Genomic DNA, 17,300 nt, shown 5'->3' with positions numbered 1-17,300 from the left:
TCTATATTTAATATTTTAAAATTTATAAGTAACACAAGTGTACTTATTATTTTGACCACACCAAAACCGACCTATCGCACAAATGTAGGGCTAACATGAATTAGACAGGTTTTACTGTATCCATTGTTTATTTAAATATTGCAGAACAGAATAACCTTTCCAAATAAAAAGGTTTGGGAGGTCTGGCCTCAATAACTATAGAGATATCTCTTAGCAAGTGAGGGTGTAACGTGTGTACTTATTCTTTTGACCAGTAGTGTATATTTAATGTATTTTAATAAAATAATAAATAATATAAAAAATCATAGCGCAAAACGAAGGCCAGAGGTGCAAATGGACTGAGGAGGCGACGAACCATCTCATAGAGCTCTGGTTTGATAACCTGGATGGATTGCGCGGAGCTCGAAAGAACTCCCACATACACCGGGAAATGGCCGCCAAGCTATCCCAATTCGGTGCAACTGGCAAGGACGTAAAAGTAAAGATGGATAACCTTACGCGTAAATATAAGCAAGTATCCTAAAAATGCAAGGTGTCGAATATTTATTTATTATTTTGAATAGACAAGAACGCGAAAAAATCGGTCCTAGTGGAATTGATTTACACTTTTACACTTTACAAAGTTTGCAACGCAATTGAACACCCTAAATGTTTATTTTTTATTGCTCGATTTCACTGAAGTATTGACTTAAGGCATTGCGAATAGACTCAGCGGAATCATCCATATTTTCAAACGCAACTGCAAGATCAGGCTGCTCTCGATGCGAAGGCAATTCTAATTCCCAACTCTCTTGAAATGCACTGTTTTGTTCGTTAAAATAATTATGCAAAATACAACATCAAATAATGATCTTCTTGTTGTTTTTCGGTGCATTCTCCAAGCCTTTACCAATGCGACGAAATCGCGCCTTTAACTGTCCAAAGGCATTTTCGACAACACGCCGCACTTTTGAAAGATTATAGTTAAAACAGCGCCGATTTTCTGATGCGTCTAAACAAAACGGATAGGGCTTCATCACCGTCTTCGTGAACTTAAAAGCCGAGTCCCCCAAAATCACCACTGGAACGTTAATCCCGTTGATCATTTTCGAATTGTAGTTGAACAGCCCCGACTCTTCAATGGTTCTTTTTAATGAGGACTTCTCAAAAATCTGCGAGTCTTGTACACGACCTGGAGCACCAACACTTATATACGTGAATCTATAACAAAGAAATTTATTGGAGGAGATTCATTAAGTTTGCAATACCATACCGATAATCGACTAGGGCAAACAGTACAGTAGAATACCAATTTTTATAATTATGATAATCTACTCCATTTTTAGCGGGCGGCTTGATTTCGATGTGGCATCCATCTGCAAATTGAGATTATGCATGAGCTTAAAAACAAAACCAAAATTATGAACATACCCATTGCTCCAAAGCACTGGGGAAATCCGAGTTCCTCGAAGCCCTTCACACAATTTGCCAATTTTTCCTGTCTAAGGAAGTTTGGGGCTAGATATTCATCGGCCAATTGCACGATTATTTCCAAACAGAATTCCTTAAGAATAAACCCCACCATAGTTTTAGATACGCCAAAAAGTCTGCCAATTGTTCGGTATTCTGAAGCAGAGCCCAAGGTATATAAAGCTATGGCAACTCGATTCTCCAAAGGAATCGCTTTTCGAAAATTTGTGTCCTTCTTTTCCAGTCAAATTAGTCGACCCACTAGACCATCGAAAACATTCCTTTCGCAACGAAAATTTTTTATGAAAAATGGGACAGGGTTTTCGGGAACGTCCTTTTCCCAAAAGTTTCCATACCGTTTCTAATATTTTTGAAGGCGCATTAAAGAAGTCCGAAAGATAAAACTGTAAGGACTCACATGTGCCCACACGCTTCGAAGTCTTTTTGGCTGCTTTCACTTTCAAGAAGGGAAATTATCTCCAATGCATTCATTTTAATAATTTTACGTTTCGGTTGTATTTGTTGAATTTCGGTTGAATTTGAAAGCAAAGCACATTTATTTACTAAATGAGAAATGCTTAATGCTAAATGCTGTCCCGTGCGGACAGGAAATAGCATTTTTTTGAATACCGAAAAAATACTACAGTATGTACATCAGTGAGGAAATGGCATTAGATTCAATTTTGCTCATTGCTCTTCGCTCCAGGTAGTACCGTATTAGGGCACTTTAAAATACCAAAAAAATATCAAACGAATTAAGAATTTTGCTCATTGATTGGTCATTGCATCCGACATATATCTGTCTTGCTCGCACCTACGTAAAATCGTATAGGCTGAGAAAAAATTGCTCTAATGAATGAGCCGAACAATGTAGTGGAACGACCGCATAATGCGGTTATTCCACTACATTGTTTGGCTCATTCATTAGAGCATTCATTGGAGGCTTAGAAAGGGACAAATATATATGCTATTTTTGGGATTTGTTTGGATAAGATGGCATGGTCACTTAAAATTTAGACGTTAAATTTAAACTTTATAATTCAAATAACTTTGACTGGTTAAATCATTAAGGTTGAAGGCTGTAAAATTAATAGTGTGTGTTGCCAAAAAATCAGACACTTTTACCAAGTTTTTAAATTGTTTTGGGCTGTTTAAAGTACATCTATAATTGTTTTTAATTTTATCATACCCGGCATTAATTTTTAGGAAGGCAATTTTATATAAATTTATAGACGCAGTTATGTCTTTATATAGAAATATGCGAGTTATTTTTAGTTGGCAACGGAGTAATTAGGCCACTAAAATAATTTTTGTATTGTTCATATTTGTTTATAGCACCTTATTAGACGCAAAAGGTTTGGCAATTCAACCAAAAAAAATCAAATCAATTTTTATTATTGATCCCATTTAACAGTAGCTCTAATAAATGAGCAAAATTGTACTTTTTAGATTCAATTTTGCTCATTGCTCATCGGTTCAGGTAGTACCGTATTGAGGCATTTTACAATACTAAAAAAAAAATACCAAAAGTGCCCATCGGTTTTTACAATTTGCTCATTGATTGCTTATTGCAGCCGACATATATCTGTCTTGCTCGCACCTACGTAAAATTGTATATGCTGAGAAAAAATTGCACTAATGAATGACCCGAACAATGTAGTGGAATAACCGCATAACCAAAAAACAATTAGCTTAAGCATTATTTAATTTTTTCCCGCCATCGATTTGATTTTTTCTCGTAGTCAACGTTCCATTTTCGCAGTCAGGAGGAAGAATTCAGAGTTGCATTTCACAAACACATTCTCCTTCTCGTTGTCCGTGGAGTGGCTGGACGGGGCCTTCTGTATCCGGAGATCCACACGCAGATCGTTGATCACATTGCTGGTGGCGGAGCGTATAAGCTCGTTGGTCGTCTGTCCTGCCGTCTGGCTGCCCGGGTTCTGGCGTCCATGGAATCACCTAAGCTGACATAGCTCACGGGACGGACGGTGGCCACATTGGTGGTGGTGGAGATGGTGTCCTTGTCCTGGCTGGATTGCGCTGATAATGATTGCATGGAGGGTCTATTCTTAAGATCACTGTGCGACTTGGAGCTCTGCCGGGAGCTATTGGCCAGCGGTTTGAAGGGCTGTGGCTATTGGTAGCGCGGCTTATCCTTGAATCTTAGGGAACCTCTTTTCGGAAATATCAAAAAGCAAATATCAGAAATCAAGTTATGCATATTGGTTGTAATGTTTGCTGACCATGATTCACCGACGATTATCGGCGAAAAGCTTTAAGCTCTGTGACCTTACATTTCTTTCAGTGTCATCTCAAACTAATGTATTGCTGCCTTCATTACACGTGCGAAATGGACTTCAAGAGGATCGAAGTTTTTAACCAGGATTCTGAGGAGCTGGACGCGGCGATCGCATATGTCGGGCGGCACCGTGCAGATATGCAGCAGGGAAACATATTGTTGACCTGCCTGCTGAAGCAACTGCACGACCGCCCGAAGCCATATGTCATCATATTCGACGAGTTTCACTTCAAACACGTGAAAAACTCTGTTTATCAAAAATGGAGGGCACTCGTGGCAGGAGTCGCAACCGTGGACGGGACGTTCACGAGGATCGTCCACATCCAAGTGGTAAGTGTGATCAAAAAAATAGAAATAACATTTGAATAATTATGGATTATTTGTAATTTTTAGGTTTGCATTGAAATGCATTTATCCGGTGGCGCCGAAATGGCAAACGGCCTAATTACATATCTCGTCGGAGCCGTTGCCGACCAGAACGGCACCAACACAGCCGCCAAGTCCTGGCTCACGGGACATGGGTGCGCTGTGGTCTACGACCACAGGCATTTGTGCAGTACGCTGGCCCGCGCTGGGTATTGCGACGCCCTGCTCCGACACCTTTACAGAAGCGAAGTCTTCTCACAAGAAACATTCGCCGTATGGACAAATTTTGGTCGGTCGGGGCAGGTGTGAAGCACGACTCAGCGCGGGTGTTATACCAAAATCAGCTGCCTCACATAAAATCCCTCCTAGCAAGATACTTCAGCGTAGAGACGGGGAATGTGTCACTCACCAATGTCAATGCCGACCTCTTGGAGGACATTGGAAAGAAGTGGGCCAGCGTGATGGCGAATGCGGTTGAGGCATAGAGTAGGAAACTATATAGAGACGCCATTTGCTCTGTCCGAACCTCTGCCCAAGCTCTGCTGAGAGCCAATTCAAGGCCAAGTTTGAAGCGAACTTCAATTTCTTACCGCATCCAACATGTGCGAAGCAACAGCAATAGTGGTGAGAGTACAGTCATTGAGTAACAATGTATAGAGACACCATTTGCTCTGCCGCTCTCTTCGGCGAATTCGCCAATGGCGAAAAACGATAATTTCCCTTACTTATAATATGTTCCATTCAAACATGCATTTTGGGCCCATGGTGAGTTTTATGGGATTGTATATATCTGCACCGCTCTCACTCACTGTTTTGTTTTTGTATGTTGACTCTCATCACTATTGCTGTTGCTTCACACATGTTGGGTGCGGTGAGAAATCGATGTTCGCTTCGAACTTGGCCTTGAATTGGCTCTCAGCAGAGCTTGGGCAGAGGTTCGGACAGAGCAAATGGCGTCTCTATAGAGTTTATTACAGGGACCGTAACTGTTATAAGTTTTATTTTAAAAATCACACTTTAACAGTTATTTTCTGATTTGTAAAGTAAAACTCAAAGAATAGCTGTTATTTTTTGAGTTTTATATTAAAAGTTGACAAATAACAGTTATTCGTCCTGATCAAAAATAAAACTCAAACTTGATTTATGCCGATTTTGTGGGAAAAATAAATTTAAAAAAAATATAGTTATAAAATATGCGCGGTTGCCTTTTTTAACAAATTTTTAGTAAGTTTTATAAAACATGGTTAGCATGTTCTTTTTAATTATTTCATTTTTCAAAAATGTCAAGGGAATAACTGTTATTCATAAAAATCAACAAATAACAGTTATTTTTTGAGTTTTATTATACAAATCAAAAAATAAAAGTCATAACGGATTTGTAAACTACAATGGCTAATAAAAATAGTGGTGTATTTAAAAAAATTTGATGACCCTTTTCTAAGTGCGTGATTTTTTTTGTAAGAAAAATTTACAATAACAGTTATTTTCGGTCCCTGGTTTATTATTCTATGATATAGCCGCAAAATTGAAAATCTGCTGTGATAGTCCGTCGTAATGAGTAATACACCAAATTAAAGGTATTGTTCAAACTTAAAGGATTGCATACCAAGACTTCAAGAAAATCAATTGGTTTGGGAGGGAGAGCGGTGAAAATGAAAAAATGAAAATTTACAAATTTGGATCTGTTGGAGCGGGTGGGGATAATTGACCCCTCGCAATGTTTTAATTGTTTTTTAATTGAAAAAACCCGTCGATTGAGGGGTCATATGATAAAATCCGTTCAAAAGTTATAGCCAAAAGAAGATTTTCTTCTTCTTCCCAAAATTAAACTTTAATTCTGTTTGTCAGTTCGTCCAAACATGGTTTTAAAGTCCTGAAAATTTGAGATGATGTTCAACAGCTCAATATAAGAAACTTTAGTTTTACCATTTTTGGAAAAAACCGCTAGTTTAGCGGGAAAACAGCTATAAATAGCTAAAATACGGAAGGCCGTAACTTCTAAACTACTGAAGCCAGACTTGTGCTGTATCTATAATCTCTATCTCTCTGTAAGCGCTTCCTATATGGAATTTGTGTAAATGTAATATTTAAAAATATATGCACAAAACAAATGTATTTTTAACTTTTTCTTTTGTTTGTTTTTATTTTTTTTTAAAGCGGCTCTAAGGGTTTTTTTTAAACTTCAAACTGTATAGCCCTTGAGATTCCTTAAATTTTGGTGTATATCATGTTACTGTAAAAAACCACGTTTAAAAGTTATTAAGAAACATAAATAGCCACTTTTGCCAGCTCATAACAATTAATACTGCCTGAGTATTGAATTTTGCGTGAGGGTATTTGAACTGTATTTAGTGTCATGGAATCATTTAAATTGTTTTTAGCAGATCCACATAGAAAACTTTTGTTTTACGAATTTAAAAAAAAAACGTTACTTAAGCAGGAAAAAAGCTAAAAATAGCTAAATTTCGTAAGTTTGTAACTTCTTAACTACTAAACATGTGCTATACTTCGTTTAAAAGTATTTTGAAATACTTAAACGCCTTTTTAACTTAATTTGTTTACATACAATGGTTTACAAATTATGATTGACCAATTTAAAAACACAAAAACAACACAAACTAAAAAAACAAAAACTTCTGATATCAAATAAAAACACCTCTTAACGAGGTAAAAAACTAGTGACGATCGCACCTTCAACAATCGGAAAATTTTAGAAGGTGTATTTAATGACGAGCGTAATAATTTTTCGTCACAAATGTTGATATCAGGACTTTTGTATGTTGAAGGTGCGATCGTCACTAGTTTTTTACCTTGTTAAGAGGTGTTTTTAATGGATTATGATTTCAGCCAGAAGTTTGCAACGCAGTGAAAGAGACGTTTCCGACCCAATAAAGTATATATATTCTTGATGAGCATCATTAGACGAGTTGATCCACGTCCGTCTGTCCGTCCGTCTGTCTGTCCGTTTCTACGCAAACTAGTCTCTCAGTTTTTAAGCTATCGGCTTGAAACTTTCCGAAAAGTCTTCTTTCTATTGCAGGTAGTATATAAGTCGGAATTCTAGCTTCGGTGTTTTTTTAAATATTACCCTCTACTCTTGGGGATATTATTTCGAATTAAATATTTAAAAAAAAATCGGACGACTATATCATATAGCTGCCATAGGAACGATCGGAAAATTAATAGGAAAGTAATAGGAAATAAATTTTAGCTTCTTTGGTTATTATTGTATTCTATTCTACTCTAGGGCATGACTCTTTTTAAATATTTCCGAATTTCAAATTTATTTTGATCAAAATCGGACGACTATATCATATAGCTGCCATAGGAATGATCGGAAATTAATTGCGAAAAAATTATAGCTCCGTTGGTTTTTATTGTATTCTCTTCTATTCTAGGATATGATTTTCCGTATTTCGAATTAAATTTAACAAAAATCGGATATTATATAGCTGCCATTGGGGAGGATAGAAAAAATAATGTCAAAATATACGAAATTTAAAATTTTTGCGAATTGTTAGTTAATAGGAATGATCCGCAAGGGTATATTAACTTCGGCTGGCCGAAGCCAGCTTCCTTTCTTGTTAATAATAACATAACTTGGACCCCTAAAAATTCAGAAGTGGGCGTAACCAAAAATGAGTAACATTTCAGAGCTAAACTCAGTGTCGGTAGTGCAGTTGAAGAGATGGTTGGAAGTGCTAAACATGCCAACAACGGGCACTAAGGACGAACTGATTCTGCGTTTAAATACAACGCTACTCTATGCTAGCACTGAGATGAGCTAATAGGGTCTTCCCACAGAGCTCCATCCACCATCCGTTGAACGGATGGCACGTAAGGTTTAGCCCTTCCGAAAATTTCCCAGTTAGGGCCGGTTTCTCGAGTGCCGGCTAACATTTCTCGAACAGATAAAGTCCCTGCTAAGGCATTTTGGCTTTCTCGAACATAGAGTAAGAAACTGTACAAAGGCACCATTTGCTCTGCCCAAGCTCTGCTCAGAACCAATTCAAGGCCAAGTTCAAACAGCAATAGTGATGAGAGTCGACATACAAAAACAAAACAGTGAGTAAGAGCGGTGCAGATATATAAATTCCAGGGATCGTAAATTCCAGACTTAGACGCCTAGACTGCAACACTGCTAAACTTTTGTAACCAATCTTTTTATTCACTTTTTGTTAATTTTTATTTTTTTTTTCATGGGTGAAAGTGAATTGAGTTTCACATAACACTCTTCAATAAATATTTGTTATGCATATCAAAAAAAAAAAGGGATCGTAACTGCTATGAGTTTTATTTTAAAAATCGCTTTTTAATCATTATGTCATGAGTTTTAAGCAAAGCATGCAAATAACTGTTAACCGTTTTTTTCCTTACGCTCTACTCCCGAGAACAACCGAAAAATAGCATGCCCCTCGTTCTCTCTCTGCGCAGCACACTTCGTTTCCTTTCGTTTTGGTTTTCGGTTGAGCCTTATACGTTGAGCTGTTCGTGAGACGCTCTGTTACATTGTTATGATAATAAGAATAATATTTCACTTATAATATTTACTTATAAACTAATAGCTATAAACTATACTTTATACTATTTAAACTATTACTACACAGAGAGAATTTATCAAGAAGACTGACGTTCTAAGTACTGATTTTGTGGTTAAATTTTAATATATACTTTACAATTTACACTATACTTTACACTATTTTTATATTATACTAGAATTAAATCTAAAATCTAAACTCTAAATTATTAATAAATTAATATAATAAAAAAGGCATTGAATGCTTACAATGTTTGAATTTAATGTTACTTTACAGCAGCACATATGCGAAAAGTGCGGCCGTGTGTGGCGGGTGTGCCGCCCACTGTCGGTATGTTGCGAATTTAGGCAATTCCGGACAGAAGTGGTTTCAACTTTTAAGTGCTTCCGTTGTTTGCACACATTTTTAAACTATAAGTTCCTGATAAATCATAATTGTGTAAATGGTATTTCTTCGAACGTACTTCGTGAAATGCTTCAGGATTCAAAGTCCTTTGTGGTTTGCCCAAACAATGTAAGTATACATTTTAAACATTTATTTATTTTTATTAATTTATAAATTATTTATATTTATTTACAGGGGTGCAATAAGATTTTCGCTAGCAGATTCTCTACAATTCGGCACGCACGAAATACGTGCAAAAATAAAGAAAATAACATTTAATCTGCAATAACAAGCAAGGTAAGAAAAATTATAAAATTAGTAAAAACATTTTAATTATTAGTTATTATATAATTCTAACTTACCTAATAACGGGACGCCTCTTCTCCTAGTCCAGTGGAGGGCCATCATCCCAATTACCTGCGGGTAAAAGGCTAGCCCTTCCTCCCTCAAATGGTCCACCAATATTGGGCCAGGTGGGTACATGGCCGAAGACACCTGCGTCTTCCACGACAGCCCCATAATTTCAAGACTGTCGTTGTCCGCATAAGCCGGGTGAAACTCGTCTTCGGCGGAGACGGCGAAGAACCGCTCAACCATTAGGACAAGTTTGTCCAACTCAGTTATGGCTCTTTGGTAGGAAGTACTACCGTAGCTCCTTAACTGCGTTAGGACATCCTGGCCCCGTTTGAAGACGGTCTTGTAGGCCTTCCCAACGACGAAGTCAATGTATTGATATCTTCGCGCATTCCAGTAACGAAAGTGGGTGCGGTCCCACAAAATTGGAACCTCACTCCAACTTTCTGGAATCTGAATTAGATTCATTGCGTTTTCGTAGGAAATGAAGGCCAACAAGTACCGCTTCAAACCCCATTCATCGAACTTCTCCAAGATTCTGTCTAAGGCGAATTTTATGCGCTCAGAAGTCAAGTTTTCACCTACGTCCAGGTGAATTACCTGGAAGTAGGTTCCACTGACGTTCTGCACCGCAAAAACGTTCGCCTTAAAGTTTCGTCTTGGATGATACTAATTAATAATAAAAGTAATAGTAATAGTAAACATACAAATATTAACATAAATAAACAGAATAAACTTACTTCGGCCATATGGAGCTCGTCCCAATGGATGTAGAATGGTTCAGGGTTCCTAGCCATGTCCGCCATTTGGTCCACCAGGCTTATACTCCCGGTCCGCAGGTCATCCGGAGCCGATCTGAGGTACCGCAGATAATCTGCGCACTGGACTGGTTCAGATCGTATCCAATATATATCGTTCAGATCCGAGAGTCTGATCGATCTAGTAATCTGTAATATAAGATTTCGTAAACTAAAAAATTTTTTCGTGACAAATGCTGCAAAATATAGACAAAGCTTTATAATCTGAAAAAAGGTTTTACCCTCAGCTGGAAGTTAACCTCTGTTGTTGTGGAGCTGATACTTATCACTGAGCCAGTATATACAATGGATTTTCTTACCAAATGTACTCACTTATGTACAGTGGTTCGGATATGTAGTGCAGTGGATCTAGGATTTTGTTGTAGGGTGTGATATCAAAACAATTTTCCTTTTATTTTTCACTCGAGTGGGGGGTGTTCTATAACCCATATCACATTCCGTGGATCCGCGCATAATGAATTAAAACTTGGATTTCTTCTTTGCGCGACGTAAATTAATTAATTAATCATACTTATGGTGGTTATTTTCAGTTAATAAAAATCTTTAAATAAACCCAATAGATCAAATACCATACCTTATTTTTTAAAACATTTTTATCGCCTACACAGCCGCCACTAAACGATTTTGAGTTTTATTTTTGATCGAAAAAATAAAACTCAGAGAATAAGTTTTATTTTTTGATTTTTATATAAAACTCAAGGAATAACTGTTATTTTCCAAGCGGAAAATAAAACTCAGAGAATAAGTTTTATTTGTCAATTTTTATATAAAACTCAGAGAATAACGATTATTTTTTGAGTTTTAAATAAAAATTGCAAAAATAAAAATCATTGCGAATATGTAAAATACAATGTTTTATAATGACAGTGGTATAGCTTTTTTTTTATGAGTCTTCCTTGTCGTTGATTTTTTTGTTTAAAAAAACAAAAATAACAGTTATTTTCGTTCCCTGATAAAATCCCATAAAACTCACCATGGGCCCTAAATGCATGTTTGAATCGAACATATTAAAAATTAGGGAAATTGTCGTTTTTCGCCTAGGTGGCATCATTGGCAAAGAGAACGGCAGAGCAAATGGCGTCTCCATACATTGTTACTCTATGATACAGTTTCTTACTCTATGACTTCAGGCTGCTTTAAAGACAACTTACCCGTTTATCGGATGATTTACTAATGATTTAGAAAAAAAGAAGGAAATGGCGGGCTATCGGAGTAACGATATCCCCGATACTTGTCGGGTTTAAATTATCGGAGGGTGTCCTTGCTAGCAATTGTCTTTGCTAACTATTTGAGATCAAGCAAATGTCTAAGCCGCTCAACTGATTTTGTTATTTAAATTTTGAAAGTGAAAAGAAAGCGATTACCAATCGGTAAGTTTTGGCCTAAATATATCATAACGGTCGGCAGCATAAGTAAGCATAAGGAATTGTTCTGCCCTTCCTCTGCCAGCTCACGTATAAACGTCAGGGCTTTAGGCCGGACTTAGCAAATACACAATCCTAATCAGTCAGTACACCCACCTAGAACAGCGAATACACCCTCCTATTTGCACCCAAACTATCTTTAAAGGGTGACACTGAAACTTTGGCATCAAAAAATGGATCGATTTTTTTGGGTTGTATAAAAGGTTTTTACAATTTTGCTCATTAATTGCTCATTAAAGCTGACATATGTATGTCTTGTTCGTGTAGTCGTGCAAAAGTATGTAACAGGTAGAGGAAAGCGTTTCCGACGCCATAAAGGATACGTCTTCTTGATCTGTCTGTCTGTCTATCTATCCGTCCGTATGAACCCTGAAGCCTCGGAAACTATTAAAGCTATAAAATTGGGATTAACCACATGCAGTGGCCAAACTTTCCTGTTGGCACACTTAGGGCCGTTTTCTCGTCCGTCTGTTAAATTTAAAGGAATGTTAAACTACGATTTTTCATACAATTTCATGGGTTTAGCCGTACTCTAAATTTAACAAACGAACGAGAAAACGGCCCTTAGCATATGTAACTTCAAGTACGCTTTTCTCCGTCTAATTCGTTTGGATAAAATCACTTTGAAATCACATAATTTTTTCTAGCTGCAAAAAAATGTAGTTAGCACATTGCAGGGCCTTTAAAATGGTCGTTGGTTGAATATCCTTGCAAAAGTCCTTCCTATCCTAAACTTCGATCTGTGCTGATCAAATTTAAGGGTTGACATTCCATAGACCATTCTAAGCAACATTACCAAAGAAACCATGCCTTGGAAACCATGTTTGACCCTCCGCATTTGCAAGAGAAAAATACTGGTATTTCGTTTTACTTTTCAGAAAAATATAATACACAAAGAAAATTATACAACGCATTAGATGCCGTTTTCATATAAAAACGTTTTAAAAATAAAAATGAAAACGTTTTAAAAATGCAAAGTAAAATAAAATTTGTATGAAGCGTTTTACTTTTTAAATTGTTTCACCCCTTGTTTTGCACCTAAAACTTTTGATATTTTATCTGTGTAGTAGCCGTGAAATATTTGTCAATTTAAAATTCTCCCCTTTGTTAAACACGTTTTGTTCTCTTTAAAGCATTTTTTTAATACTGTTATTTTGTATATTAGTATCCAGTGGAGGAGTTTTGCGGAGGGTCAAACGTGGTTTTTAAGATATAGTTTCTTTTGCAATATTTCTGAGAATTCTTCCTAGATTGCGTCCCAATATTGGCAATCTTTTCGAAAATAAATAGTTACATGTCTCTTTTATACGTTCGTTTTGGAAAATTCAATCTAACTTAACCACACGAGGAGGTGGGCGCATTCAAAATTTTTAAGTCACAGCAAAGTTTAAAAATCTTCATTTGTGAACAGCGTTTAAAAATTAAATAAAAATATTTTCTTCAACAATGCAATTACCAAAATTGGTTGACCACTCTTGAAGATATATCTCAAAAGACGAAGAAAATTTGTGATTTTCTTAATTTAAAGATACCGCAAATACCAGAGCTGATGGACTATAGGTGTAGTGGCAACTTATGCTTAGAAAAGCCTCATTTATCGAAATAAAATGGTGGCTGGCCTGGACACCGACCCATGTCACATTTTGTCGGCCTGTGTTACCTATAAAATAGTAGATAACCTACTAATTAGTATTTTACCCAAAAAAAATTTTTGTTTCAAAATTTTTTTAAACTATTTATACCCGTTACTCGTAGAGTAAAAGGGTATATTAGATTCGTGCAAAAATATGTAACAGGTAGAAGGAAGTGTTTCCGACCCTATAAATATATATATTCTTAATCAGGATCACTAGCCGAGTCGATCTAGCCATGTCCGTCTGTCCGTCTGTCTGTCCGTCTATATGCACGCTGAGATCCCGGAAACTACAAAAGCTAGAAATATGTAATTACCCACATATATTCTTAGGCTTAGCCGTGCGCAATGACCGCTCTTACGTCCACAATCGCGTACAATCACCCACATATTTAAATTTTTCGGAGAAGTATAATTTTGTTGAGTTTATTTATATCAAAGTTGTATATCTCCATCTCCCTCGCACTCCCTCTGGCTGAGTAACGGGTATCTGATAGTCGACTTTAGCGTTCTCTCTTGTTTTTACTCGCTTTCGGTATCTTTTGTTTGCGAAACTGACACCGGTTTGGTTGTTCTGGCCATTGCTTTGGGTGTCACATACGAGATGAAACCAATCAACCCTGGCTGATCAGAGCTCCGTCCTTCGCTTTAAATTGCCGCATTTGTTTGGCGTTGTCATAAAAATAGAAATCTCGGTTCATTGCCGGTCCTTTGTTATTGTCGCTGCTACTTCAATTTACTTAGGGAGTCGTTTGAGTGAGAATTTCCACCTAAGCTGCTCGGCCTGCAGACTGCCCCTGTGTACCGCACATCCTGACCTGTTGGCCAGATTAGGACCCAACCCGAGCCGAACACGAACCCGTAGCCGAATCCGATCGCACCCCACACAAAAGCGGTATTTGAGACGGGCAAAATCAGTCATAATATTTCAAATTTCATAAATTGATGCGTATCACATTAGAAGCGACAGCAGGGGCCGCAGTCTAACGGTAACGATGCCAGGACCACCTACACCCCGCCCTCCTTCCCAATCCTTGTGAATCCACCCTCGGGAACTGACTTTGATAAACGCGTTTTTGGCGGGGGGCGACACGCCCACATTTCAACGCGCCGCGCAAATTTGCTGTTATATAAAAAACAATCTCTGAAAATATAGGAAAATATAAACGAACATTTTTTATGCACGGTGGAAATATGAATACAAATTCTAATAGTTGAAAATAGTTTCATAAGGTCTTCAGAATGAACTTGGGTTAAAAATGAATGGAATTTTGGTATTCAAAAAGTATGCAACAAAAAAATTTTTCTGATATCACCGCCGACAAAAAAGTCTAGATCCGTCACTGATGAACTCAATTTTGAAAGTGTTAAGATTTAAGTTCCAGGAAAATTAGGAGGTAGTTTACTTAAATAAAAAAATAAAAATAAAAATTTTCTTAAGTTATAATATACAAATTTGTATAAATCAAACGCTCCAAATTTTGTGGAGCAGTGCATATCTCTATATTGGTGGGCGGCCATGTACATTTCTTTGATTTTGCTGCACGATTGATTTTCCCGCTCCAAGAAATCGCCGTCGCCTTCTCCTTGGCAGTCCTTTTCATTCGCACCTGCTGCCGCCTAAATTGTTCCCCGACGATTTGGCCCGACTCCTGTCTATCCCTGGAACTCCATTTATAGGATATCCCTCCATGGGTCCAGCCGTCGTTCACTTTACTTCGTTCCCTTTGCAAGGCCATAAAACAATAAAGGAGATTTTTGTATTTGTATTCCTACTTCGAGTCACTCTCGCTGGAGAAATGCTTTTCTAATTAAATTTTATGACTTGCCCGATGAAGTTTCTGCTGGCTCTTCGTGATTGGGATTGAACTATTGATTGGTCACGAATGGGAGATTGCCCCGGGCGTCTGGATAAGGCTTCTTGCTGGGGATGATCCTTTGAAGGAGATAGGAAGGAAGGTCTCTAATGACGGCTGCACTTTAAATTATTCTTTTTCAGTGGGCATTCATATCTGGGACGAAGATAAAGTAGTCTTTCATGTTAAAATTAAATTCGGATTCAAATCGAATCAGTTGATTGTGCACTATGGGAAACAGTTTTAAGTAAGAATGCCTTAAAACATTTTGGGGATGAAATCTCATCCATATCTAAATAAAAGTAATTTTCTTTACTAACATTCCTGTAATTGCTCATTAAGCCAGTAATAATATCTTAAAGTAATGAACTTCGAAACATAATATTTGGGAGTATAAAAAGTCTATATTAAATTCCCTCAGATTAATTTGCTCTGCATGAAATGCCATTAACTTGTACACTTTCATTTCCACGTGCTGCCGAACTTCAAGTGTTACCATCAAATTGGTAATCCAAGTAGACCCCAGTGAAATTCAGTGGTTTCTCTTGGCCAACCTCTCCGCCCATCCCCTTCATTTCCATTCATTCCATTGAGTTGGCTGCCAGGCAAATTTCAGCGATTTCCCGAGCACTTCGCTGCCACGCTGAAAATTGACACCTAATGCCCACGCAGGAGGAAAACTCTCGCATTCAGTGGCCCATCCTCTTGATGGGCTTCCACTCCCACTCTCATGCCCCTTATCCCTTATCCACGTAACCTCGTACACAAAGAAAAACATAACAAATTATATTTCACAGTTTTCTGCAACCTCTGAATTTAAAATATTCGAAAAAGTTCAAATATATTTGTAGTAGTTTCAAAGTTTAGCTATGTTTTGGCATTATAATAGACATTATACCAGAGATAGATATTTTCGATGTTTTGACAATATAAATTCGATACTATCGATGTTTTGAAGGGAAAACACAAAATAAATATCAAAAGCTATACTTCTGAGCTTATTGCTAACATGTATTAACATTAATGCCTTTGGAAAAAATACCAAGTTCGTCGATTTAAATGCTCTGATTATGAACAAAGCCAACGATTCTTCTGAAATCGTTATCTTTAGCTGAGTGTATCTGAGTAAGGGCTAAGCGAATGCGCAAGCAATTGACGTAAACAAGAAGCAGCCTGGGTAACGTCAGCGCCATGATGACGACGCCTGTAACCGGAGATGGCCGAAGGATGAGGACCGTGGTGCGGCTTTTACATATAGATATACGTATAAATATATAGCATACGTATGCCTTGGCCACAGCTTGAGCTTTGAAATTGGAAAAAGTTATGCAAATCTGCTGACGACAGGACGGGAAACGAGCTCACTGCGAAGCACAAGAAGTGAATTAGTTTTTATTTTCAGACTCTTTTTTCTTTTCCCCGTTTTTGCGTGCAATTTACGTGCGACAGTGAGTGTGTGTGGGCAGGACTCTGGCAGGATCCTGTCCAACTGTCGATGCTATGTGTGCGCAATTATAATAATTGCAATAATAATAACAGCAGCCTCCACGCAACTTTGTTGTCATGCAACGTGACAGGGGCAGTTCCTTGAAAAAGGACCAGTGCACTGAGAAAAGTGAATTACAAATGGCAGGTAACAATTTGGTTTCAGGATCTCAAGACATAAATGTATTGATTTCAACACAAGTAAATACCAATCGTAATTGCTAATATTCCTAATATTCATAGTAATAATATTCTTCATTTATTAGAAACGTAATTTAATTATACATACATTTTTCAATCCCCAGATAGGCTTTCGCTCAGTGCAGTGGGATGGCAGCAGTTGTGTGCGTAAATCGCTCCGTTGTTTACCGAGGGCATTAAAGGCTTTCCTGCCGCACGGCTCAGGCTCAAGGCTCTGGACTCAGGGCTCACACAACGTGCCTAAATAAATAACCAGGATACGGCTGGGTCGCCCGAAAGAATAGCAGCCCGACTGTGGCTCAGACTCAGTCACAAGGATTTAAATTCCCCGTTCGGCGTTGTCCTAATTACAATTGCCAACGCTTGGCTGGCTCTGACAGCACTTACCACCCCACAGGATCGGGGATTCCCCGCTCGCCTTAACGTGCTTAATGCCAATCAAGCGCTGGCCAAACACCCTTCCCATTCCACTCGACGACCCCTTTGTCAATGT

The 17,300-nt window shown here is 37.7% G+C and overlaps 3 protein-coding genes across 3 annotated transcripts; 1 reads left to right on the top strand and 2 right to left on the bottom strand.

The window, feature by feature from the left end:
* Nucleotides 1–596: 596 nt before the first annotated feature.
* Nucleotides 597–1,982, bottom strand: LOC123003159 (uncharacterized). Its single transcript, XM_044394773.2, has 4 exons — nt 1,868–1,982; nt 1,411–1,810; nt 1,253–1,355; nt 597–1,200 (listed from the first exon to the last, which is right to left on the bottom strand). The coding sequence occupies exons 2-4, from the start codon at nt 1,562–1,564 to the stop codon at nt 840–842; spliced, it is 618 nt and encodes a 205-aa protein (XP_044250708.1). The 5' UTR covers nt 1,565–1,810; nt 1,868–1,982; the 3' UTR covers nt 597–839.
* Nucleotides 1,983–2,968: 986 nt separating this feature from the next.
* Nucleotides 2,969–4,599, top strand: LOC138913307 (uncharacterized). Its single transcript, XM_070216560.1, has 3 exons — nt 2,969–4,078; nt 4,142–4,403; nt 4,484–4,599. Exons 1-3 carry the CDS (start codon nt 3,770–3,772, stop codon nt 4,597–4,599), a joined length of 687 nt encoding a protein of 228 aa, XP_070072661.1. The 5' UTR covers nt 2,969–3,769.
* Nucleotides 4,600–9,311: 4,712 nt separating this feature from the next.
* Nucleotides 9,312–16,989, bottom strand: LOC138913306 (uncharacterized). The gene is made up of 4 exons (XM_070216559.1): nt 16,896–16,989; nt 10,131–10,337; nt 9,399–10,059; nt 9,312–9,316 (listed from the first exon to the last, which is right to left on the bottom strand). Exons 2-4 carry the CDS (start codon nt 10,194–10,196, stop codon nt 9,312–9,314), a joined length of 732 nt encoding a protein of 243 aa, XP_070072660.1. The 5' UTR covers nt 10,197–10,337; nt 16,896–16,989.
* Nucleotides 16,990–17,300: the final 311 nt, after the last annotated feature.

This window comes from Drosophila takahashii, chromosome 3R (assembly GCF_030179915.1).
Source record: "Drosophila takahashii strain IR98-3 E-12201 chromosome 3R, DtakHiC1v2, whole genome shotgun sequence".
Lineage (NCBI taxonomy): Eukaryota > Metazoa > Arthropoda > Insecta > Diptera > Drosophilidae > Drosophila > Drosophila takahashii.
The sequence above is the reverse complement of the archived record's forward strand: the minus strand, read 5'-3'. Positions and strand labels throughout refer to the sequence as shown.